Raw genomic sequence first — 26,950 nt, forward strand, 5'->3', positions numbered from 1 at the left:
AAAGGCTGTTGAATGATTTCATTATTCATATATAATATTATCTATATATATATATATATTTATATATATGTATATAAAAACTTAGAGCAAACACATAAAGTCCTCTCAAGACACTGCATAAACATGGACGTGGCAAAAATACCACCGAATCTGACAGTTTAGCTTTCCAAATAATTTATTCGGTAATACAAATACAAACACCTCTTTCATTCAGGTATCATAAAATAGGCAGGTCTTGGCGGTTTCTACCAATTCCTCTCCACGTGTCGATGCAATGAGCAGTTTGGTTAAATTACAGTGCAGCTAAGGTCAGATTTATGGTTCTTGCTGTGTACATTACATGAATATGAACAGCTACTGAATACTGAATAATGATTTTTCCAAGGTTGTCTTTGTTAAACAAGCGACAGAAAAGTTATGAAAGATCCAAGTCAATGCTGTGTGATCACAGCCAAACGTGTCTCTCTGTTTTTTTCCCCACAGTAACAATATCAGCTGAAAACCGGGACTTTATCAGATCTCCATAGTTTCGTTGGTTTCACACAAATTCATTTTCTACAACACTTACTCCAGACAGTGAACTGAAAATACATACCCGACAGAATGAATTCAAGTCATATTATTAAAACTGTTTCTCCCAGTCTGAAAAAGGAACACACACAAAAGTTACACATAAAAGGGGAGGGGGGATAGAGTGGACAGACAAAGATGGGGTTTAAAAGCTTCACGTGAAGACATAAATTTTTGCATTTGTCATTTTGTCTTGTGCTTTGGCCGTTAAAAGGGACAAATGCATCACACTGGTAGCGTTTGGCTGATGTACCCTTAAGATCAACGGCTGAATTAAAAAAGGTACACATTTTGATTTGACCTAAAACCATACAGAGGTGTTCTACTGTAGCTGATATAACCTTTACTTCTAAGAAACAAAAATGCTTTCAAAAGTCTCTTGTTCCATTTTGTGCCCGAGCTAGGTCCTGGATTTTTCATTTTTTATTCTGTTTTGCCGTCGGATGACGGCACATCCTCTTCTAATCCGCTGTCCGAAAGTCTTTGCGGTCTGGATTTCGGAGCCTGTTAAATATAAATCCTTTTCAGCTCTGCCAGTTTTCCTTTTGCATCGAAGCTCAGCAGGTTCCTGGGTTCTCCCTGCGTCAGAACCGTCCTCTACCAAAAACGACCAGAGGCTGCAGGTCGTTCAGAACACACCCAGGATACGACGGGCCTTCAGACGAGCTCGAGAACCTGTGGAGAGAGAAAAGACAGAGCTGTGAGAAAAAGTACACACAATGAACTTAATTTGACATTTTAACAGCTTTAGTTCAGTTTGATGTGCATCCATGCCTGCCCCCGCCCCCCCAGAGTACCAGGCAACAGTTATGCCCCGTTTCCACTACATGGTATCGGCTCGACTTGACTCGGCTCGGTGTTTTTTGTGTTTCCATTACGAAAAAGGACCTGGAATCTGGTACCCGGTACTACTTTTTTGGTATCACCTCCGCCGAGGTTCCAGGACTGGGGACCAGATACTAAAACGTGACGTGTAAACACTGCAGACCACTGACTGGTCAGACAGTTTTCTCTGTGGCCTGCTGTTTTACAAAAAACAGGTGCAGAAGTGGACAGTAAATACAGCGGTACATTAATCCACATGATAACAGCCCAAAACTACACCATGGTCGGTCGAGGAGATTCAGTCTTTGGTGGCCGACGTAAAAATTCAGACGAGACAACACGCAACGAGCGAGTTTATCAACAACTCTCTGAACAGACGTAAAGAAGTAACGTGCTGCATCACTATGACGACCAGGTACTCTAAAGTCGGTAGTATCTTGTAATGGAAACGCTCTCCAGGAATACCGAGTCGAGCCGAGCCGAGCTGGTTCCATGTAGTGGAAACGCGGCATTACACTGTCAAGCTACCAACAGAAATCCACCCCTTCTGCTTGTGTAGAGCCTGCCCATCATGTTCAGTTGAACTTGCAAGCAAAACTTTTCTACTCGCAAACAATTTTGACACAGAAGTAAGCACCACTTGAACTTGCTGAGCAAAACTTGTTGATACGCAAAAGATTTAGAGGTGCAAAACCTTTGGATTTGCAAACAAAACTCTTAAAATGACAAAACATTTTCGCCTTCAAGCAGAAATTTCAGATTTGAAATGAAAGAAAAGAATATAATTAATTTTGTTGAGCTTAAAAATGTTGGAACCATTTTAGTTTTCAAATCTTGATTTTTTTGTTTCAAAACTGTATTTTTTGTCTGCCTTTTTTCCCTTTGCTTGCATAATAAAGACACAAAATTATCTTCATATAAAAAACCTCTTTATAAGTAAATAAAAACCATTTTCTACCACAACTAACATCATCTAGAAGAAAACATTTCCCATTAAACTTTAAGAAATACTGATGTTTATAAACTATATGGACAAAAATATTGGGACACATCATGGCTTTGAGATATAAACATCAATGTCTGTGTAGGTTCTCATTTGCCCAGGTCATCGTTCTTCTCGGTTCAACTGTCCTACACTAGTCCAGTTGAACCGAGAAGAACTACAAGTATAAACAGCAATTTTTCCTTCAAGTTTAATGGGAGATTTTTCTTCCTCAGTGAGATGTGATGAAAGTAGATGGTTAATTGTGGTACAAAATTATTATTTACAGTCAAAATTTAGAGGAAGACATTTAAAATCATAGTCATGGATTTAAAAAAAAATATCAGTGTTGAGAGAAACTAAGTAAAAACCATCTCTGAGGCATTTGGAAGCAAAGAAAACAATTTAAACAAAATTAACCAATGCAATATTTATCCGAATAAAACTATATTCTGTCATTAGTCATTGTTTTCTATCCCAGACCCGTTAGAAAAGAAACATCTAAAAATTCAACGTGTCCCAATACTTTCGTCCATATAGTGTGCTTGCAGAGGTGTGTGGTGTAGGTGTGATAAGTAATACTTCTGACCAGGTTCTGAGGTTGTTATAGTCCGACCCATGCAAATGTCTTCCTTGAAAACACATTGAAAAGCATGAAAACCTGTTTACACACATATTTTCAGAGCACACACCTTGATTGTTCCTTGACTGTTTGCAGCAATCAGTACGTTGGACTCCTGAAACACAAAGAATTTTCAGTAAAAGACAAAGGATTGAAACGGACACTCTGAACTACACGGATTCAAGCGTTTCTACACGGTGTAACGTGCGTTGGCTGGAAACATTAAAATGCAAAATGAACTCACATCCATCTGGCAGCGCCCTCCAGCAGACAGCGCTGACAACTCGTTGGTGTCGTCTTCCTTTTTGTCCTTGTCCAGAACGCTCTTCACTGTGTCAAACTTGAACGTTAACAGTGTCTTTGAAAGTCCTTTGTAGTATAAGTAGAGGGAGTTGTTCTCACTGCCTTGTGCACACAACACACACACACACACCACAAACACACAACATTGACTTTCATATTTGCACAGTTACAAGTAGTTTCTTTAAGTGTGTATGGAGAGTAGCAGGTCTAGGTAATATGGAGGATACAGGGCATGTTTATAAAGCATATGGTGTGAATTATAATAAACTGCACATTATATGTACAAAAGTATGTGGACACGTTAAATTCAGGTGTTTCTTTTCTAACAAAAAAATAATAACAAATGTCATAATATAGTTTTTATTGGGATGCATATCATTGCATTGGTTAGTTTGGTTTAAATTGTTATCTTTGCTTCCAAAAAAGAGACAATTTTTTCTTTATTTCTGTCAATACTGATTTTGTCTTTTTTTGTTATTCACGACTATGATTTTAAATGTTCTTCCTCTAAATTTCTAAAGCAATTTTGTGCTCTGATTGTAAATAATAATTTTCTACTACAACTAACCATCTACCAGGACCAAAAAATCTCCCATTAAACTTAAAGTAAATATTGATGTTTATATCTCAAATCAGCATCAACACGGCATCTTACAGCTGTAGACATGATGGGTCCCAGTATTGATTTTTGATTTGATTTTGATTTAGTGATTTGTTCCGAACATGCAATGAAATTTAACATATATGTGTCAAGTAAAACATAAGTAATAATACAAAAATCAACAATCAAGACATCTTAGACAGAAGAACAGCACAATACACTGCAAAATCAAAATCTTACAAGTGTATTTTTCTCATTTCTAGTCAAAATATCTCATCACACTTAAAATAAGACAGAATCACCTAAAGAGTAACTTTTCAGTGAGATATAGGAACTTATTTTTAGACAGCAGATCAGGAAAATCTTATTTAAAGAAATCTTACCAAGATAATTTTCACTTGTTCCATTGGCAGATTGGTTTGCTTGAATTAAGCAAAAAAAAATCTTTAATTAAGCAAAAAAATCTGCCAATGGAACAAGTGAAAATTATCTTGGGAAAATTTCTTGAAATAAGATTTCCAGATCTATTGTCTAAAAATAAAGTTCTTACATCTCACTGAAGAGCTCCTCTTCAGGTGATTCTGTCTTATTTTAAGTGTGATGAGATATTTTGACTTGAAATGAGAAAAATACGCTTGGTAAGATTTAGATTTTTGCAGTATAGTTTCATTTACATGCCTGAAAAGGGGTGGGAAAAAGTGCAACTTGCTTTGTCCATATACAGGGGTTGGACAAAATAATGGAAACACCTTCACCTCAAGATGATAATGCCCCAATCCATTCAGCTAGAATTGTTAAAGAATGGCATGAGGAACATTCTAATGAAGTTGAGCATCTCGTATGGCCGGCACAGTCCCCAGACCTCAACATTATTGAGCATTTATGGTCAGTTTTAGAGATTCAAGTAAGACGTCGATTTCCACCGCCATCGTCTCTAAAAGAGTTGGAGGGTATTCTAACTGAAGAATGGCTTAAAATTCCTTTGGAAACAATTCACAAGTTGTATGAATCAATACCTCGGAGAATTGAGGCTGTAACTGCCGCAAAAGGCGGACCTACACCATATTAAATTATATTTTGTTGATTTTTTAAGGTGTTTCCATTATTTTGTCCAACCCCTGTAGTTTATTAACATCACATTTATATCATCCATCCATCCATTATCCACCGCTCATCTGGGGCCGGGTCGCGGGGGTAACAGTCTAAGCAGGGATGCCCAGACTTCCCTCTCCCCAGACTCCTCCTCCAGCTCTTCCAGGGGGACCCCGAGGCGTTCCCAGGCCAGCCGAGAGACATAGTCCTCTCTGTGTCCTGGGTCTTCCCCGAGGTCTCCTCCCGGCGGGACATGCCAGAACACCTCCCCAGGGAGGCGTCCAGGAGGCATCCGAAACAGATGCCCGAGCCACCTCAGCTGGCCCCTCTCGATGTGGAGGAGCAGCGGCTCTACTCCGAGCTCCTCCCTGGTGACTGAGCTCCTCACCCTATCCCTAAGGGTGCGCCCAGCCACCCTGCGGAGGAAACTCGTTTCGACTGCTTGTATCCGGGATCTTGTCCTTTCGGTCATGACCCAAAGCTCATGACCATAGGTGAGGGTAGGAACGTAGACTGACCGGTAAATCGAGAGCTTCGCCTCTCGGCTCAGCTCCTTCTTACCACAACCGACCGATGCAGCGACTGCATCACAATCAATTAATTTATATCATATCATATAATTTTATATTATATTGTGACATTTGTCATTATTGTTTTGTATCCCAGGCCCCTGTTCGAAAAGAAACACCTGAATTCAAAGTGTCCACATACTTTTGTCCATATAGTGTACCTTGTATTCTCTAATTTCTTTCCTGGCTGATTCATAACTGTCTGTATGCGTCATCTGCTGCAACACAGACTCTTATCAGTATGATTTCATTCACTGTTCCATTCGATGTTCACTTACCACAAGCAACATAGTCTCCGTTGGAAGCCAGACCTACAAAGTTCTTCTCATTGATGTGACCCTTAAAGGAGCGAAGGCAGTGGGTTTTGTTGACGTTCCACAGTTTCAGCTGACTGTCTGTCGATCTGCAACGCAGAGGGTAGAAACACATAATGCACAAAAACACAAGAAACTGTTTCCGAACCTACAAGAGTAGAGAGGTAAAAGTGACTTACGCTGACACGATTTCCTCTCCATTGACAAACTTGGCGTAGGGACACAGCCTTCCTGTGGCCTTTGAACACCATGATGGGCTGCTTAGTGTTGCGTAGGTCGTAGTAGTGAACACAGTGGTCTGAAACAAAAAGAAAAAGAGGTTATGAAAAGATGGGTTTTGATGGAACATGAAGGACACTTTATTTTAGCTGCTTTTATTTGTATTTTTATTTGATGCACAGATTGGATGATGTTTATAATTTTGTTGTACTTGTTACAATGATAATAAAGACGTTCTATTCTATTCTATGCTATTTATCCTACTACTCTGTATCTGTAATCAATTTTAGTATATCTTAAATTAATCCTTTTTCTAACTAGTTTTAGAATGGCTTGTATTTTTATCTACAACTTTGTACAGCACTTTGGGTACTTAGCGTTATTTTAAATGCACAATAGAAATAAACTTGACCTCTATTCTCTTCTATTCTCTTCTATTCTATTCTAATAGGCACTACACACCGGTAAAACTAAAAAGATTTTGTTTTTTCTAATTTTTTTTCTTTTCAGTAAAGCTTTTATTCATGCCATTTCCAAAAAAAATAAACATGGCAAAAGTCAACATGGTTAATTCCATAATTTTTTTAAACATTATTTAATCATATTTTTTCACTGTAAAGACCAACAATAAAGACATAAAACTTTGCATTATCTAAAACATACCTAGCTTTGTTTATGTATTTTTATTTTCTATGTGAGAAACAGAATAATTATTTTGGAATTAGAAAGTGCGTCCAGACTTTTTGCTGGTTGTATTTTTGTGTTTCAGATGAGACATGAGATCGTGCACTGGGTGGTATTCAGAAGTCAAACAGTTCTCAGGTCTGTAAACCAACATCTCAAAGGTCATAACCCTTCATGACCTTCTTTTTCCAGGCCTGGTAGACAGAACCGCAGGCGATGGGGTAAAAAAGACAGAAGACTTCACCACAGCCTTTCAGTCTTGGACTCATCATCTAATGTTGTTTTTGTGAACAACTGAATATTTCTAATTCTTATTTCTCCCGTGAGAGAGCAACAACTGAAATGTTCAGAACTTTGCCCTGACCGGCCGAGTCAGTGCAACCACAGGAGTAATTTAGCAGTCTATGAGACTAAACCTGCAAAATGCAGCTCACCGCAGCAATAAGAGGTGGTGAAACATGAGTGCACCCTTTAGAGCGCAACAATAACACACATCACTTTACAATTAGAACAAAAACACATTTCTTTGGACATGATTTGAAGAGAAACAGTGATGGCACCGTCCAACCGTGACTTAATACAGGATGTTTTTCTAATGTGTGCACGACAGTGAATGTGGAGCAGGAAATAATGCTCTTATTTTAGTTTTCTTAACCTTTTAAGGACTACCATTATAACAGGCCGCCTGGGTTTATTTATATTTTAAATTAAGATAAAAGTGTCAGAAAATGTATTTTTCGCCAATTCTTTTGTACTGTCCATTAATTCTCATTATTATGCGTAATAAATGCTTAAAACTGTGTGTTTGAGCAAAAAATAAAAACTGACTTGCTTTTTTTGCATATTTATTATGAAACACAACTGTAAATGTTCATAACAAAATACTGAGATTCTAGATATACAATTTCAACTATTTTACATGTGCTCAAACATTTTAGTTTGTCTAGATCATTCTGTGTCCATGTTCTTCTTATTATTCTCAGTTCTTTCTAGTCATTTTTAGCCTGTGTGATAGTTTCTGTTCACTTTCTGCCCAAATGTAGACAGAGCCCCTCATTTCACTGAGAAACATTCGTCATCTGCTTCTTTTACAGACAGTACATCTGTTTCTGCCCTGGCTAACTCTGCCTATAGATTTACATACATATATAAATATACATACAGTTATATACTATTTACAGCTAAAATACAACTATCAATGACCTATACACACTGGAAAATACAGACAAAAACAACAACAAAAAAAAGGCAAAGCTCCACAAAAACACGGTAAAACACACTAGTAAAACACTCCAAATTACAAAATAGTCATATTAAAATTAAATTAAAAGCAACTCAAAATTTATGGATCTTTTGGAAACAACTTTTGGAAAAAAACAAAACAAAGCTATTCTATACAATTATTTACAAGAATTCACCACAAAAACTTCTCATTGGCTGCACCTGTTACTCTCTGCTCGGCCCACTTCAACCCGCCTGCCCCCCCCCCCCCCCCAACCAATGCAGGCCTCTACCATAATGTGTTATAGACCAATCAAAAGCTCAGATTCTCAGCTTTCAGATACTCCTTGAATTTTCTAGCGCAAACGGTTCAGGAGTTACAGTAACTTGATGACGGTGAATGCAAAATGTGATGCCGGACACACAACCGTCTTAAAAGGGTTAATGTTTTTATGGTAGTTAGACTAACAGATATTGGCACAGATGGATATTACGTCCATAAAACATTGTGAATTCCAAACAGACAGACCGGGACGGGTCTGAAACTCACCTGCACAGCCAAAGGCCAGATGATACCTGGAGGTTGGACTGAACTTCACACAGCAGACGTTGGCCTTGGCCTCGATACTGGCCACAGAGTTGTCCAGATTAGTTGACCATAACTTGACTGAAAGACACAAATTGACCAGAGAACAAAGTTGGACTCTGTAACCCTGTCAATCATCTGGTCCTGCCTTAGATTTACTGATGGAAGCAGAAGTCTTGTGCCACCACTGCATATATAAAGAAATTGCAAATGGTTCAGAATAAGGCAGCACGACGTTTACTTCGTTGTCCATATAGAACAAATGTTGATAAAATGCATGACTGTCTTGTTTGGTTAAAAACTAAAGAGCAGATTTATTGCCTCAATACTTGTTTTTATTAGGAAAATATCAATGACTAAACTGCCAAGGGTATGACATAAACGTCTGTCCTTCAGTTCTGCTGAACATGTATATAACACAAGGCTACAGAAAGTAGATTTACTCTACTTAAATTGAAATGTACTGTGATGTATAGAGCCATGGTGATACGGAATGCTCTGCCAGGACGAATCATTCAGGAAAATAACAAATACAGATTTAAAGAATTACTGAAAGAGTATTTATTTGCAAAACAATGCTCAGTGTCTGCTAATGTTTAGCTGATTGGCATTACATTGATATATGACTGTGAAATATATCAGACCATTTACCATAGGTATGCTAAAAACTACTTTCTGGGAGGTACTGTTAATTGAAGTAGGTCTTGTATAAAATATATGTTATTTTTGTTTTGTAATTGTGATGAATTGTTTTTAGTTGTTGTTTGTGCTGTTTTGTGTGTGGGTGTTTTTGGTCATTTGTGTACTGCAGTGTTAAGACAATTGTGTTGGGTGTGGACTCCAGGAAGAATAGCAGTGGCCTAAGCCAAAGCTAAAAGAGATCCAAATAAATGAAATGAAAAGGAATGAAATTAAAAATATAGAAAAATATTTGCAAGCTGCACAAAAGTACATTTTCAACAAATAAAACTCCATGATATACCAAGCTTAGAAACGTATCCTGTGTGGAAAATTACAATCACTCCAGAGCAGAGTTTTCACTGCTTTTTTATACCGAATTTGAGGAAGAGTTGGCAGATTTATCCATCTTTTGGGTCCTCTGTAAAGAACACTGAACTGAGTCTGACTGGTACAAGCAAAGGGTACTCTAATAAGACGGCTACTATGAGTTGAATACTTGTGGATTTCAGTGTTAAAGGAAAAAATATTATTGAAATGCTGAGGCAGTAGCTTTTTAACAGAGCCATAAGCAAAATGCCCGACTTCATTGTTCACACAATGGCAATAAAGACAATTCTACTCTACTCTACTCTACTCTACTCTACTCTACTCCATTCAAAGTCCATATTTCCAGTTGAGAATCATAATATTCACCACTAATACAAATTGCTTGTTCTTTTTCTATTATTTACCTTTAGCATCGTCTGAACCAGAGGCTAACAGCTTGGGGTCCATCAGATTGAAGTCAACACTCCAACACCTTTTTTCATGTTCCTGGAAATGACACAGATACAGACAGTGATAAGTATCTCTTCTTAAATAATCATAACATGAACGTCTTCAGTGATGATGACGTTCATTAATATGTAAACTGTGCATCAGTCCAGGACCAGTGTTCCCACCTGGTAGACTTTGGACCTCTGGCCGGTGAATCCATCCCACAGGATGACGGTACCTTCGTAGTCACTGCTGGCCAGAAGGTTCTTGTGATAACTGCTCCAGCTGATACAGCTACAGGGGAAGGAGTCAGGGTTCAACAGTGTTTCTTAAAACTGGGAGTTCTACTTCTTTCTAATATTTTTGCTTGTATTATTAGCAAATGTACAATGAAAATATGCTATATATATGTGGACACCTTGAATTCAGATGTTTCTTTTCTAACAGGGGTCTGGGATACAAAGCAATAATGAAAAATGCTATAATATAGTTTTAAATTGTGATAAATATCATTGCTTACATATAGGAATATCTTTGCTTTCAAAATACCTCAGAGATTGTTTTTACTTAATTTATCTCAACATTGATTTAGTTTTTGTGTTTTATCCAGGACTATGATTTTAAAATGTTCTACCACTACATTTCTAAAATATTTTTCTTGCTCTAACTGTAAATAATATTTTTTTTTACCACAACTAACCATCTACTTTCTTCACATCTCACTGAGGAAGAAAAAATCTCCCATTAAACTTTAAGGAAATATTACTGCTTTTATCTCAAATCATCATGAACAGGACATCTTACAGCTGTAGACATAATGTGTCCCAATATTTTTGTCCATATATTTTCTAAACATCAATATTTCCTTAAAAGTTTAATGTGATATTTTTCTTTCTAAGTCAGATGTGAAGAAAGTAGATGGTTAGTTGTGGTAGAAAATTATTATTCATGATCAGAGTGTGAAAAATATTTTAGAAATTTAGTGGTAGAACTTTTGAAATCATAGTCATGGATTAAAAAAACAAGACAAAAAAAATGTTGAGAAAAAACAGAACGCACTGCGCAATTTTAATACCTGACATGATGTATGATGATATTTTTGTCCATATAGTTTATAAGCATCAATTAAAATCATAGTCGATAATAATAAAAAAAAAAAAAAAAAACACGAAGGAAATTATGTAAAAACCATATCTGAGGCACCAATTCAATGATATTTATCCCAATATAAAACTATAGTCTGACATTTGTCATTATTGTCTTGTATCCCAGACCCGTTAGAAAAACAACACCTGTCCACATACTTTTGTCCACATACTCCATATACAATGGAAAACAGGCTCATCTGGGGATCAAATGCTTTTTATTTCCTACCTGATTTTAGAATTGCAGGTCATTTCGTTGACGGGATAGTGGATGTCCACTGCATCCTGGATCACAGTGCCGTACTCAAACACCTTTATCTTCTTGGTCACACCGGCGATGGCGAAGTAGTCACAGTCACGGTCAAACTCGATACTGAAACAGAGGTGGGTGCAGTCATTTAGAGGCTTTATTAAATATTAAACATCTCGCACCGATCTGGTAAATAAAGGTCTGCATGTTGTGCTCTGATACCTGGAGACGATGCTGGAGCCGTTATAGAGGTCGCTGGCGTAGGACAGGGTGGCCAGGGGTCGCACAGAGTTGTAGCGGGTGAACTTGGACAGACATTCCATGAAGTCGTCCAGCTGGTTCAGGTTCCTGCCTTCGTCTGAACACAACACCGATACTGTTACTATGTACTTGAACTTACTATGAGCGAGTATATGTATGTAGGAAAAGAGTACGGGTGTCAAACATGCGGCCCGCCAGCCCAAAACGGCCGGCCCAGGGTTTGAATCTGGACCACTGATGAATTTGCAAAGTGAAAAAATTACACTGAAGATATTAACAGTAGAGGGTGATGAAGTTGTTTTAGTTCAGGTTCCACATACAGACCAATATGATCTCAAGTAAAATAATAACATAATAACCTATAAATAACGACTCCAAATTTTCTTCTTGGTTTAATGTGAAAATTCTCTTATATCATGCCTATAAATAATGATAACTCCAATTTTTTCTCTTTGTTTTAGTGCAAAAAACATTAAATTATGAAAATATTTACATCTACAAACTATCCTCTAATGTGAATAATCTGAACAAATACGAATAACCTGAAATATCTGAAGAAAATTAAGTGCTATTTTAACAACATTCTGCCTGTTACTAAATGTTTTGTGCCTTTGTAGATCTGATCTGTAATATACATGTATAAATGATAAGTTGAAGCATAATGTTATTAAAATTGCACTTCTTTTTCTTAAGAAATGCCAGTTTTTTCAGGTTATTCACATCTTTTTTGTTTGGATAGCTTGTAAATTTAAATATTTTCATAATTTAATGTTATTTGCACTAAAACAGGGGCGTCAAACTTGTTTTAGTTCAGGTTCAACATACAGACCAATATGAGCTACAGTAAAGTAATAGCATAATAACCTATAAATAATGACAACTCCATTTTTTTTTCTTCATTTTAGTGCAAAAAAAAACAAAAACATTAAATTATGAAAATATTCAAATCAACAAACTATCCTTGAACAAAAAAAAAAACTGTGAATAACCTGAACAAATACGAACAACCTGAAATATTTGAAGAAAATTAAGTGTAATTTTATCAATATTCTGCCTGTTACTAAATGTTTTGTGCCTTTGTAGATCTGATCTGTAATGCACATGTATAAATAATAAGTTGAGGCGTGACATTGTTAAAATTGCACTTATTTTGCGTCAGAAATTTCAGTTTTTTCAGGTTATTTGCATCTTTTTTGTTTGGACAGTTAGTTTAAATATCTTCATAATTTAATGTTATTTTTGCACTAAAACAATGACAAAAATTCAGAGTTGTCATTATTTACAGGTTAATATATTATCATTATTTTACTGGTTTGACCCACCTGAGAAGAAAATGAGTTTGATGCCCCTGGTTTAAGTGTAAAACCAAAAAATCCAAATCATGTTGTACAAGGTCTGATTCCTCTGGTAATCTACTGTATTGTTTTTTGTTTTTTTTTTTGTTTTTTTTTGTACAACCAAGTAGAGTGATTGCTACCTGTGATGCGTGACATTTTATTTGAGAAGTAGCACTGCTCCAGATCTTCGAAATGTGCCGTCAGCCTCTTCCTCCTCGATGCCAACGTGCTGTTGTACCAGGTTTGCCTTTTTCCCTGTGAAACGATTAACACCCCAAAGTCAAATCATGTCTATACATTTTGCATCCACATATTATTAATAACATGAAACGCAACACTCCACAGATAGCATTTCAGATTACAAGTTAAAAATAATAAACTAATATTGTATTAAGTATTTGTTTTGTGTATTTGTATACATTTCTTTTTTGGTTGTCTTATGTTGTTCATTTGCTTTTGTTGGTGGTTGTATTGAGCTTTTTATATGTCCGAAATTAAACATTCAATATAGCTTATTACCACAACTGTAATAAGGAATAATGTCATTTAAGCAATAAAGCAATAATTAAATAATACTATGATGTTGACAGTAGATATGTGTGGGTAAATATTACATTTACATTTATGTTATGGGGTAATAAGAGGCTGAAAACAGGACAAAACCATTATATTTGCGTCTTTACGTAAAAAAATTACTGAGCTCTGATGTGAAGCGACGTAGACTGACTTTTTAAACAAATAAAATCCACTGAGATGCTGACAATAGCAGATGTGTGTACGAAACGGCCATAAACCAAAGTGTGAGTGTGTGTTTGTGACTCACCTGGGACGTCCCACCAAACCCTGGGGGCTGGCTGTAGTCTGGAGGCTCGATAATACTACTACAGCTATTCAACAGAGACAAAACCATCACAAAGTCAATTCTTGTGCTTCAACGATGCTATATGGACAAAAGTATTGGGACACGTTGAATTCAGGTGTTTCTTCGCTAACAGGGGTCTGGGATACAAAACAATAATGACAAATGTCAAAATATAGTTTTATATTGGGATAAATATCATTGCATTGGTGAGTTTGGTTTAAATTATCTTTGCTTCCAAAATGCCTCAGAGATGGATTTTACTTTATTTCTCTCAACACTGATCTAGTTTTTGTTTTTGTTTTTTCATCCATGACTATGACTTTAAATGTTCTACCTCTAAATTTCTAAAATATTTTTCATGCTCTGACTGTAAATAATAATTTTCTACCACAACTAACCATCTAGTTTCATCACATCTCCCATTAAACTTTAAGGAAATATTGATGTTTTTATCTGAAATCTTCATGAACAGGACATTTTACAGCTGTAGACATAATGTGTCCCATTATTTTTGTCCATGTAGTTTATAAACATCAATATTTCCTTAAAGTTAAATGTGAGATTTTTCTTCCTAAGTCAGATGTGAAGAAAGTCTGTGGTTAGTTGTGGTAGAAAATTATTATTTTTGATCAGAGCGTGAAAATTATTTTAGAAATTTAGAGGTAGAACATTTAAATTCATTGTCATGAATTTAAAAAAAAAAAAAAAAAAAAAAATCAATGCTGAGAGAAATTAAGTAAAAGTCATCTCTGAGGCATTTTGGAAACAAAGATAACAATTTAACACTTTCAGTGCCATGGGCCGATTAAATCGGCTTTACGAAAACAACCTGTAAAGTGCCACGGGCCGATCAGATCGGCTTTGGAGAACACGCCATATTTGTGTACAAACAAACCATCCACCTCCATTTCTTTCTCACATTTCGATGACGTTCTTTCTGTGTCCCCCTTTTGAGACCAAGCAGACGGGAATTTGAGGTCACGCGACCAAATAATATTTTTATATCTTTTTAATGTTTCTTATTCTCCGGTGTTTCATCAGAGGGAGTCCTCCATGCCGGGGGGCGGCTGTGGACTCCGGGGGCTGTGGCGGCGCCTTCTCTCACTGGGGTCCGCTCCTTTCTGGTGGGTGGGGGTCCCAGTTGGCCCTCTCCCACTAGTTGGGATGCGGGGCTGTGTTGCTGGTGCCTGGTCGCCGGGGTCGGCGGCTGCATCCTGGTGCGGATGGCTCCCAGAGACAGCGCCTCCTAAATTGATGTTTTACTTTTACTTGTACATTTTTGTTCTGGTCTACCCGTGCTCAGTCAGTCTTCTTAAGTATGTGTGAGCTTGTGGGTTTGCATGTATATGTGTGTGTGTGTGTGTGTGTGTGTGCGTGCGGGTGAGTGTGTGCGTGCGGGTGAGTGGGTGGGTGTGGGTGGGGGGCGGTACTGATTTTTAAACTGATATGTAAAGCACTTTGTGCTACAGTTTTTAATGTATGAAAAGTGCTATATAAATAAAGATTATTATTATTATTATTATTATTATTATAAATTATGCAAATTACGATTAATAATGAATCGGCTGCGTCCGGTGCGTTTTGAATCTAATCAGCAATCGGTCGGATGTTACCGAGCGGTTTCCTGAAGGATTCTTCAAATATTATAAAAACGACGCAAAATACTGAAAAACGGCCAAAATCTGTGGCACTTTTAAGGCTTATTAGCCCCTTAACTGTCTGGCACTTAAAGAGTTAAACAAAACTAACCAATGCAATTTATCCCAAAATAAAACTATATTATATTTGTCATTATTGTTTTGTTTGAAAAGAAACCCCTGAATTCAACGTGTCCACATACTTTTGTCCATATAGTGTATAACATAGTACATACAGATAAGGTATGCAGTGAAGAATGGACTTCCGTGTGAAAGAGGTTCTATTTCTGCAGACAAATCAGCGGAATGTGATCGGTTACACAGTGCTGAATGGTGGATGTAAAACTCTATAATCTGTGTGAGCAGAGGCCGGCTGTACCTGGGCGCTGGTGAGGGAGCCTCCACGTTAGGCACCGTACACTCCGCCTCCATCATCGGAGAGTACAACCCGCTCATTTCCTGCAAAATTACACACAAATGAGAGGTTTGGCCTTTTCGGTGATGACGAGTGGCTCCAGATGCCGCATGTTTGACTGTATAAAATGATTCCATAAACATGTGTACTGCTCCTTGACCTTCACACTGACAATGGAACATGAACGAGGGTTTGTGAAAACACCTTTAGACAAAGACAGGGGGGGGGGGGGGGGGGGGGGCTCTGTGGGGCTTTACCTCCACACGCTTTATGTCCTCTTCCAGAAAGTTGAGCTCTTTCTGCAGTTGCTCCAGTTGCTGTTCACAGAAACACAGAAAACATATTCAGGGTTCGAACACAATTTTTAATGTCAAATTCAAGCACTTTCAAGGGTCATTTTCACATTTTTCTAGCACAGCACCTTATTGCTGGGGTAAAATACATATCTACTAGGAATGTAAGCAATTAATCGACTATCAATTAATTGTCTATAAGAATCTGCTTGATTAAATTATTAATTTGTTTTATATAAATCCCGCGGTCACCCCGGTGGCCATGGGAAAATAGCGGGGGGGGGCACCTCCGCTGAAATCTCGCTCCATCATGTCAGTGAAGTCAGAAATGCACATTTCTTCTAAACTGCCCCTCTTCACATCCATTTATTTTATTGAATTTCTCTGTTGAATTTATTTTGTTCTACTCCATAAATGTCAGTTACTGTTCCGTATCCAATGGTACAATAAATCAATCATTAAGGAATACGACATGCTTTTTCCATGAAGTATATTAACAATATTTAGCTTTTATTCTTACAGACCCTATCGAAAGAGAAATTCAGGCTCTGAGGAAAATCGCCGCTTATCAGTTAATCAATCGATAAAGTCAACCAACTAATGATTAATGAATTAATTGATAATTTGCATCCCTAATATCTACAGGAATACATAAACTGATGATTTTTTCTTTTTTTTTCACTTTTTATCGCAATGATGTACATAGCATAATGCTATAAACATCTAAAACTATGCTTCATAATAGAAAAAAAAAAAAAAAAAAACAAGAACACAAAGTTTTATCCAAAAAAAAGGGAAGACATTTGGTGTTCTTCGGAAAAACTCGCACTGAGACAAAGATTAAGATAAAAATGTACCTGGAGTCGACCTGAAAACACCTCGTTATTTTCTTTTTTTACAAAAAGGTTTTTTTTTTTTGTAAATGTACCACCTCTCTGTAAGTAGCTTTGGCTTATCTAACCTGGCAGAGTTAACATTAAAAATAAATAAGTAAATCCCATCACAGTTAGAATTGCAAGCACTTTCAAGCACCTAAACTAAAATTCAAGCACTTTCCAGACCTTGAAAACACAATATTGAAATTCAAGCATTTTCAAGGATTTCAAGCACCCGTACCAACCCTGTATATTTATGTAAAACAGCACAACTAATATTTAAAGCAAGACATGACTTACTTCTGAGAGAGAGAATTTAAGAGGGAATCTATCTATCTATCTATCTATCTATCTATCTATCTATCTATCTATCTATCTATCTATCTATCATGTAAAGCACTATCCAGTCTATGTCTAAAATGCATACATGCTTTTATTTATGTCTCATGTCTTCTCTAAATGACCTGTTTTGTCGAGCAGTGTACCATACAAACAGACATAACAGTACCTCTCTCTTGTTTCTCCTCGCTTCTTTAAGGAACTCCATGAGGATCTGTCTCTGAGCTGCTTGGGATTCCTGAAGCAACCACAACAACAACAATAACAAAAAAAAAAAAACAAACAAACCAGAAACAGATTAACTTTATAGACGTACAGAGAGAAATTCACTTCATTTAGTCATTAACGTGAACAAAATCTCCCTTTTTAGACGGTTGTCTACAGCGCCACATTTTGCATTTACTGTCATTCAAATTACCCTAACTCCTGAACCACTGAGAAAATTCAAACAGCATCTGAAGGCATAGATTCTGTTTTTATTTGTATATAACACATTACAGCACAGGTCAGCGTTACCTGTGGGGGAGGGGTGGAAGTGGGCGGAGCAGAGCGTAATAGACCAGAGCAGGTGTGGTCAATGAGACACTTATTACTTTTAGCAATGCTTTAGCAAGGATTTAGCTGTGTTTTTGTGGTGAATTTTTGTAAATAATTGTACGTAATAGTGATAGTGCTGTTTTGGAGTTTTCTACTAGTGGGTTTTGCCGTGTTTTTGTGGAGTTTAGCTGTTTTTTCCACTGTTTTTATCTGTATTTTCCAGTTTGTATAGTTCATTGATAGTTGTATTTTAGCTGTAAGTATTATCTAAATGTATGAATATTTAAATATATGTGTAAATCTATAGGCAGAGAGCAAGCCAGGGTAGAAAGAGATGCACTGTCTGTAAAAGAAGCAGATGATGGATGTTTTTGTCAGTGAAATGAGAGGCTTTGTCTACAATTAGCCAGAAAGGGAACAGAGACTATCAAACAGACTAAAAATGACTACAAATAATTAATAATAAGAAGCTGGAATATGGACACTGAATGATCTAGAAAAACAAAACTGACTGGGCACATATAAAATAGAGGAAAGTTTATTTCTATTATCTCATAAAGTTTCGTTCTGCACATTTAAAGTTGTTTTCTTAATAAATGCGATTTCAAAAATGGAGGTTTTTTTGATTGTTTGTTTGTTTTTTTTGCTATAACACACCGTTTTAAGCATTTATTACATATAATTAATGGGCAGATATTGAAAGTTAAGTTCTTCCTGAAAAAAAGTGCAAAAGAATTGGCAAAAAAAAAGACGTTTTCTAGCATTTATTGCAAAAAAAACCCCCATAAAGACATCTAGGCGGCCTGTTATCATGGTAGTCCATAAAGGGTAATTTAGTAGCTGAGAGTTCATTTAGTTGAACAGATTTAAGCAGTAGAACCGAAGCACCTGAAAACACCCATCTCGGCTCTCGAGGCACAGATTATCAGCGTCAAATATGTTATTGAGGACAACCAGCAGGAAACAATCCCACACTCAAGGGCTTATGGGTGTTAGGAGATGACTGCTGACAATTGTGGCTGGAGGTTTCTCATGCTTTGAATACCGAGCATAACAAAATGAACGGCGGGCAGGAACTCCGGTCAGACTTTTTTGACTGATGCTCTGGTTCTGCTTTTGCTTTATACGGTCTTAACTGATACGGACGGCGGCAGAATTATCTGTACTCCTCTAACACCGACAACGCCATCCTGGAAAAATGATCGTTCGCAGATTGATCTCAGAAACACGTCATTATTCCAGTAACGAGATGTGCCGTCAGGGGTTTACGGACGAGTTGTCAAAATGTTTCGGCTTTTGTTGATGCGGTGAGCTGATACAAACGGCAGGAGAATTATGGGATGCTCTGGTAACGCTGAAAACAAAACCCTGGAAAAATGATCACTCACATACTGATTTCACAAATACGTCAATATGCCAGGAACGAGACGTGACTTTGAGAGTTCGTAAAACAATAATTCAGTAAACAGATAATCAGTCATGAATGCCCTTCAGCGTTATCAGTCCAAGATGAGTTTAGTTCAGTTTGGTTTTGCAAAGTCTGTTTTTTTATTCGTTTTTTATTATTTTTACATTTTACACTTTTTAATTTTCTGTTTATTGTCTTTTTAATCTCCTGATTGTGCAATGACAACACAGATCTATCTATCTATCTATCTATCTATCTATCTATCTATCTATCTATCTATCTATCTATCTATCTATCTATCTATCTATCTATCTATCTATCTATCTATCTATCTATCCTTTTTTTCCTTTTTTTACATTTGTGATTGTAGTATGTCATTTTATTTAACCTTAAATGTCCTCCTTTTCTTTACTTTTCTCTCTTTCTTTCTTTTTTTACTAAAAGCCTGACTAGGGTCTGAAGATGGAAACTAGCAATAGCTATAATCTCTTTATGTGAATCATCAGTTACTACAGCTTGTTTGTAACAGGCATTTGCATTGTCCCTATCAAATAAACTTTACAAATAAAAATAAAAAAAAGAATGTGAACACGCTGAATTCAGGTGTTTTTTTCTAACGGGTCTATGATACAAAACAATCATGAAAAATGTCCTAAAATAGTTTTATATTGAAGTAAATATCATTGCATTGGTTAGTTTTGTTATTTTTTTTAATCGTCTTTGTTTCCAAAATACCTCAGAAATGGTTTTCACTTAATTTCTCTCAAAATGATTTTTTTTTTTTATTCATGACTATGATTTTAAATGTTCCATCTCTAAATTTCTAAAATATTTCTCATGTTCTGATTGTAAATAATAATTTTCTACAGCAACTAACCAGCTACTTTCTTCACATCTCACTGAGGAAGAAAAATCTCCCATTAAACTAGAAGAAAATATTGATGTTTTTATCTCAAGTCTTGCAGCTGCAAACGTAATGTGTCCCAGTATTTTTGTCCATATAGTTTATAAGCATTAATATCTTCTAAAATGATTTTGACACTATCGATTGTTAATAACTTCACTGTCATTTTTTGCATTTCACAAATTCATCCCAAGGACAGAATTGGACCCTTTGGTGGGCCGGTTTTGGCCCACGGCCGTATGTTTGACACCCCTGCATTAGACTACCAGTTAGCCCGCCGGTTTATGATATGAGGACTTCCAAGTACACAGAGGATCCTTTGATCTAGAGATAAAATCAGCAGTTAATACTGATAGTGGTCGATGACTAATGTCCAAATTACACCAATGGATGATATGATATGATGGCTGTTGTTTCCTCAGTTCTTGACCGACAGGCTTCACTGTACGAGTTGCAGGTCTAATCCTGTTGCAGTGAATCACAGCGTACAGGTGTCTGATGTCTAAAAACGGCTCAGAGGTGAGCTACCCGAGTCTCATTTATCACATTACACATCAGCCTGATTTATAGAAACGACCTGAGGGCTATAGATTTCTACAGGGTTCTATCTGGTCTGTGGGAGAGTACGGTAGTTACAGAGGGTCTAAACCAGGGGTGTCAAACTCATTTCTTCCAGGAGCAGCATTCAGCCCAAGTGGATCTAAAGTGGGCCAGACCAGTGAAGTAACATAGCATCATAACCTATAAATAATGACACCTTTTTCTCTTTGTTTTAGTGCAATAATAAACATTAAATTATGAAAATATTCACATTTACAAACTATCCTTTAACAAAAGATGTGAATAATTAAAAAAAAAACTGAAATTTGTAAAGAAAATAAGTGCAGTTTTAACACTATTATGCCTCAACTTATCATTTATACATGTGCATAACATAATGTTACACTAACGTAGTAACAGGTATAGTATTGGTAAAAATATGGAGTTTGGAACTAAAATAACAACAATTTCTCAATCAACTTCTCATTTGCCCAGGTCATTGTTCTTGGTAGTTCTTTGAGGTTCAACTGGACTAGTTTTGTTTCAAAGGGCAAAACTAGTCCAGTTAAACCAAGAAAAATGGAGTTGTCACCGTTTATCGGTTATTATAATAATATTTTACCTTAGATCATATTGGTCTGTATGTGGAACCTGAGCTAAAATGAGGTTGACAGCCTTGATTGTTAATATCTTCCGTGTCATTTTTGCACTTGCAAATTCATCCCGTGGGCCAGATTGGACCTTTTGGCAGGCCGGTTTTGGCCCCCGGGCCGCATGTTTAACATCCCTGGTCTAAACTAATGTACCCCTCAAGAGTGTGACAGAAATGAATTAAGATATTTGACTGAGTCATCTTAATTATCATGTATCTAGTGCTGCTGCTCTGTAAGTTGTGTAACTGTTTAGGGACTAAAGACTGTGCTGATGTGACAGAACGTACTGAAAATCAACAGGATACATCGTTGGCCCTACTTCTCTTTTCCTGTGACTTCTATTTCTACTGCATGAACAGACTAAAAACAAGGAAAAGGTCAGCGTCAGGTTATTATCCAGGAAACCTGTATACTAGGGGTGTCAAATATACGGCCCGCAGGCCAAAACCAGCCCACCACAGAGTCCAATCCAGCCCGTGGGATGAATTTATGGAATACAAAAAAGTTACAGTGAAGATGTTAACAGTCATGGGTCGTCGTCCCAGGGTCACATCCAGACTGATTCGATCTTTAGTGGGTTGGTCAGTAAAATACTATCATAATAACCTATGAATAATGACAACTCTAATTTTTTCTTTTTGTTTGAGTGTAAAAAAGTTAAATTACATGAAAATGTTTAGATTTAAGGTCAAAACACAGTAATGTCCTGTCAGAGAGTGAACTTTAATTGATTGCTATTTCAACATTTATTTCAGTATAAAGTAGCTCCTTGTTTTGGATAATCCCTTATGGTCCAACTAAAGCAAAATTGAATTTAAAAGTAAAAAGGTGGGCCATTTCGCAACACTAATCTGTCAAATTGTCTCCAAAATGTCCCGTCAAAGAGATTTTGCAATACCATGTTTTGACCCTCTACAAACTATCCTTTCAAAAAATATGTGAATAATCTGAACAAATATGAACAACCTGAAATGTCTTAAGAGAACTAGCACAATTTTAACAATATTCTGTAAATAAATGTTTTGTGTATTTGTAGATCCACTGTGATCTGTAAGTTATAATGCACATATGTAAATGATAAATTGAGACAGAATATTGTTAAAATCGTACTTATTTTTCTTAAGAAATTTCAGGTTGGTCATGCTATCTACACTTTTTAAAAGGACACTTTGTCAATATAAACATTCTCATAATGTAATTTTACTTTTTTCACAACTAAAAGATAGGCCAAACTTTGGAGTTGGCATTATTTATAGGCTATTATATTATTATTTTGCTGGTCTGGTATACTTGAGATCATATTTTAACTGTATGTGGCCCCTGAACTCAAGTGAGTTTGACACCCCTACTGTGCAGCATGATTCAACAGCATGTTTTTCACCAATAATAACAACTGAAGATTTGTCATTATCAACTAACCCATCACAACTTCTAAATACACTGCTGATAAATGACAAACACTGAAACAAATGATATATAAATGAGAAAAGAAAAAGTCCTAAAGTTACACAAGCTGGAATTGGCATGATATATTTCTGCTGATCACGTGTCCCAGGCTCTACCTTCAACTCCGCCTAACTTACCGCCTCTAGCTGCTTTTTCTTCTGAACCAGGAGTTCCAGCATCAGATTGACATTTGCCAGGTCCAGGTTCTCCTGGTCAGGACTCAGCACATCCTGGAAGACCTGCCACCTGGACCCGTTCTGGAAGACAGAGTCCATAATTAGTTAATAACACACTTTTCCAATAAGATGAGGATCAAAATCACAAATGTAAAGATGAGGAAAATACAGTTGTACTTACAGGGTGATCTAGTTTTAGTCTCTTTTCCTCTGACCTTTGTTTCTGTTTAAGGATCAGTTCATTTACTGTAAGGGTTACAAGAAAAAGGAAAGAAGAATAGATTAGGGGTTTCATATACTGCTGTAAAAACAAGCAAAGTTAAAGTAAAAAGGCCTACAAACTGTTTAAACATACGTATAACTTAGAATACAGTAACTATGTGCTGTTATTATAAACGTTCTTTTCTTATAAATCACTTTGTCTAATCTTGAAAAAACAAGTATGTGCATTTGATACATTTTTATCTGATGCAACTCACTTTTTCTTATAACCTGCTACATCTAAACTAGTTCTACAACTTTGGAAAAAACCGCAGAAAAATTGTGGCAAAGTTTTGACAAGCCAGCATTTGTCATAAAGCATCGGGGATTTCTTGTGTTTAACTGTGAGACAAAAATAAAATGAAATAAAATAAAGAAATACGGTGCATTTAAGGGTAATGACAAGAAACAATCTTCTCACTAACAATTAACACAGAAATTAAAGGCATTTGTTATTGAAAACTGGTTGAGAAATATATACAATAGTCATGTGGAATTTCTGCAGAAAAACACAGGTGTTTGGAGAACTGTTTCAAAAGCTGTACTTGTATGTGCATCATGTGACAATCCCTGTTTTGACACAAGCAACAAAATAGTGTGAGAGCATTTAAACCTGATCTAAAGTGAAACTGAAATCACCAAAAAAAAAACAAAAAAAAAAACAACCAATATCTGAAGTTGAAAAACCTACCAAGAAAATTTGGGTATAGCTGATCCACATTATCGACGATATAGTTACATTTGGGACATCTGTTGCTGTCCTCCAGACTCTGACGGATACACTTGAAACTGCAGGAATGAAAAGACAGAAATGTGTTCAACTTAAGAGATGGGGTTAAGTTGTGCATTTACAAACTGCTATGACACGATTTTCCTTCCTATCGTTTGGTTTACCTGTAGATTATGCAATTATTTAACAATTCTATCTATACATGCACCAAGATAGACTAACCATCTTATCTATTTGACCCAGAGAACATAAACACTGACTCAACTTACTGGAACATCCTAGTATGTGTCATATGTCATTCAGCATTTGCTACAAAAAAAGTTGGGTAAAATCTTTAACTAATGACTCGCATTGCTATTTTGCATGACCTGATGGGTATTCATTTCATTTTCCTTTTATTTATTTATTTAGACAGGGACAAAGCACGTTATACATTAACCTTAAAAAGGAGAGATGTAGTGTGCCAGGTTCTAGAACTAGTGCTAATTTCCACCTGTAGTCCCTGGGCAGGCTGATGTTATCATTAAAAAAAAAAACAGACATTAATAAAAACTAAAACCTTATAAAACAGTAAAAAATGCATAACTATAACTCCATCTGTATATCATTAAAAATACAGACATTAATAAAAACTAAAACATTAAAACACGAACACTAAAACATTAAAAAAAACAGTAAAAAATGCATATTTATAACTTCATCTGTATAAAATATTCATTCACATCCAACCGTTCACTCTTATTCATCCCACTGTAGTTTGTCACACACACACTCTGAGCATGTTTACATTACATTACATTTTGGCTACAGGTTTGGTTTGAGAGTACACAGTAAATTTGCCAGTGTAAAAAATGCGGTGTCAAAGTATTTTAATTCTTTCTGAGTCATTCCAACAATGGACAGAGTAAAATTTAACGAGATAACTTCCAGTGTTGGTGAAAATAATTGGAGTTAAAAGAGGTTTTACACAGTCAGTGCCATATATTCAGTGTTAAAATAAATTGACTCGCTCAAATTTAATTCAACACCAATAAGAGCAAGATGCCTTTCAGTGTTAAAAAATAATGACTCTGAAAAGCCCCACCCACCTACCTCCGTGCTCAAACTGTGTGAGAAGTTGGACTCTGGCATCGCCATCTTCCTCGCACTGAAAAACTGTGTTTGTAAGTTTGTGTAAATAAACTATTGCTTTTGTTATTTCATCCAAGCAGAATCTGTGTGCAAGAATAAAGTTACGTCGTCGTTGTCAATGTCAGGTACGCGTTTTCAAATATCGAATTTCAAATGGATAACATGAAATTGGGTCGGCGGCTTTCATTTTACATGTTTACATTTTATGTTTACTTTTAATTGCAATATTTCATTTTTACTTGTAATAAATTGGGTACAGAAATAATAGCATCTTTTTTTTCACCCCTGCAGACACTGGGACTATAGTACATCATATGTAACACCGGTGGGAGGCAGTTAAAAATCAACACTCTTTGGAGTAATTTATTTATCAACATGTAGTGTTAAGTAGGTTTAACACTGAACAAGTTATTTCTTAACACTTAACTCTTCAGTACTGAATGTGAATAACACTATGGGTGTTACTTCTCACATAGTGTAAAACTTGATTGACACTAATTACTGTAGTGTAGTGTAAAATACTAACTCTTACTAGAGTAAAGTTGACTCTGGAAATGTAAGTCTATGTTCAGAGTAAATTTTACACTTTGTAGATAGGGACCATATGCTCACTGAGGTAGTGTCAAAATTAACTCTTTAAGTATTATATAAACACTGGCGATTTTACTGTGTAGCTGTTTTTTCACCATGCGGGAGAATATGTGATAGTTTGTAATTGTTAGTAATTCCACTGTCCACTATTATTACTCCTGTGTTGAATCCCAAACATCCCATGGATCTACAGGTCAACACTTACCAAAAACTGTGCCCACACTTTGTCATGTGTGCCTCTTCTATCATTTCGAAACAAATGGGACTGGAAAGTAGACACAACAGTGTTAGATACATGTGCAAAAAAACAAAACAAAAAACCCAAAAATACTGTTTACAAACTTTTCAAAGAAGCTCAGGGTCTGTTGGGGGAGTAAACTAACCAGACAAAATCGTTGCTTTTATCTTCATATGAGTTCAAGAGGCCGTTGTACAGAGGAGCCTGGTGGAGGGACCTCTTCCTGCTGCCTGAGGACGCAGAGGGTCTGCTCAGGGAGGGAAACCCGCCCCGGGACGACGGTACAGCGGCCAGACTTGGCACCGACAAGCCGCTGTCACTACTTGCTGCCAAGATCCGGGAGGGCACAACATTTCCAGAATTGCTACCGTTAGTGGTGACGGCGTTGCTGCCACCACCACCACCACCGGGGTTTGTGTTCCCGGTGCCTCCTGCCCCACCGCCGCCGCCGCTGCTGCTGCTGCTACTTGTGCTGGGCACCGAACTCGCCCCGCCGGCGCTCTGCTGTGACCGGTTACTTGACATCATGCAAAGGCCGACTAGACGCTCCCCGAAATCCGCCGCGTTGCTGTTCAAAGCATCCGGACACTTTCTGCTTTTTGGCTACTTTAGCAGGTTGGCTAGCTAGCTTGCTTGTGTGCTAGCATACTGAGAGAAAGCAACAGCACCCCAAACATCCAGCGTCTTCAAACTTGCCCCACCGGTGTCCGCCTCGGCTTTAACCCCGACGGAGAAATGGAAAACCACCGCGATACAGAAGACAGAAAGACCCAGACATGAGCACTGGAACGGACGAGAAAACAACCACAACTACGATTGCCCCAGAGATTAGCCGGCTAGTTACCATTAGCTACAGAGCGATTTCTGTTGAGTTTCCTCGATTACCCAGGTGCCAG

The 26,950-nt window shown here is 36.9% G+C and overlaps 1 protein-coding gene across 1 annotated transcript; it reads right to left on the minus strand.

Moving 5' to 3' along the window:
- Positions 1-400: 400 nt before the first annotated feature.
- Positions 401-26,950, minus strand: cop1 (COP1 E3 ubiquitin ligase). Its single transcript, XM_030160997.1, is given in 22 exon segments — positions 401-1,245; positions 3,070-3,114; positions 3,221-3,282; positions 3,285-3,404; positions 5,843-5,967; positions 6,058-6,095; positions 6,097-6,176; positions 8,553-8,669; positions 10,001-10,082; positions 10,211-10,319; positions 11,400-11,543; positions 11,643-11,778; positions 13,159-13,273; positions 13,842-13,905; positions 15,897-15,976; positions 16,190-16,249; positions 17,609-17,677; positions 23,065-23,184; positions 23,285-23,349; positions 24,056-24,153; positions 26,022-26,081; positions 26,200-26,950. Coding segments are annotated over 22 exon segments (2,190 nt in total). The 5' UTR covers positions 26,583-26,950; the 3' UTR covers positions 401-1,227.

The sequence above is a fragment of the Sphaeramia orbicularis genome, chromosome 17 (genome assembly GCF_902148855.1).
Source record: "Sphaeramia orbicularis chromosome 17, fSphaOr1.1, whole genome shotgun sequence".
Taxonomy (NCBI): Eukaryota; Metazoa; Chordata; class Actinopteri; order Kurtiformes; family Apogonidae; genus Sphaeramia; species Sphaeramia orbicularis.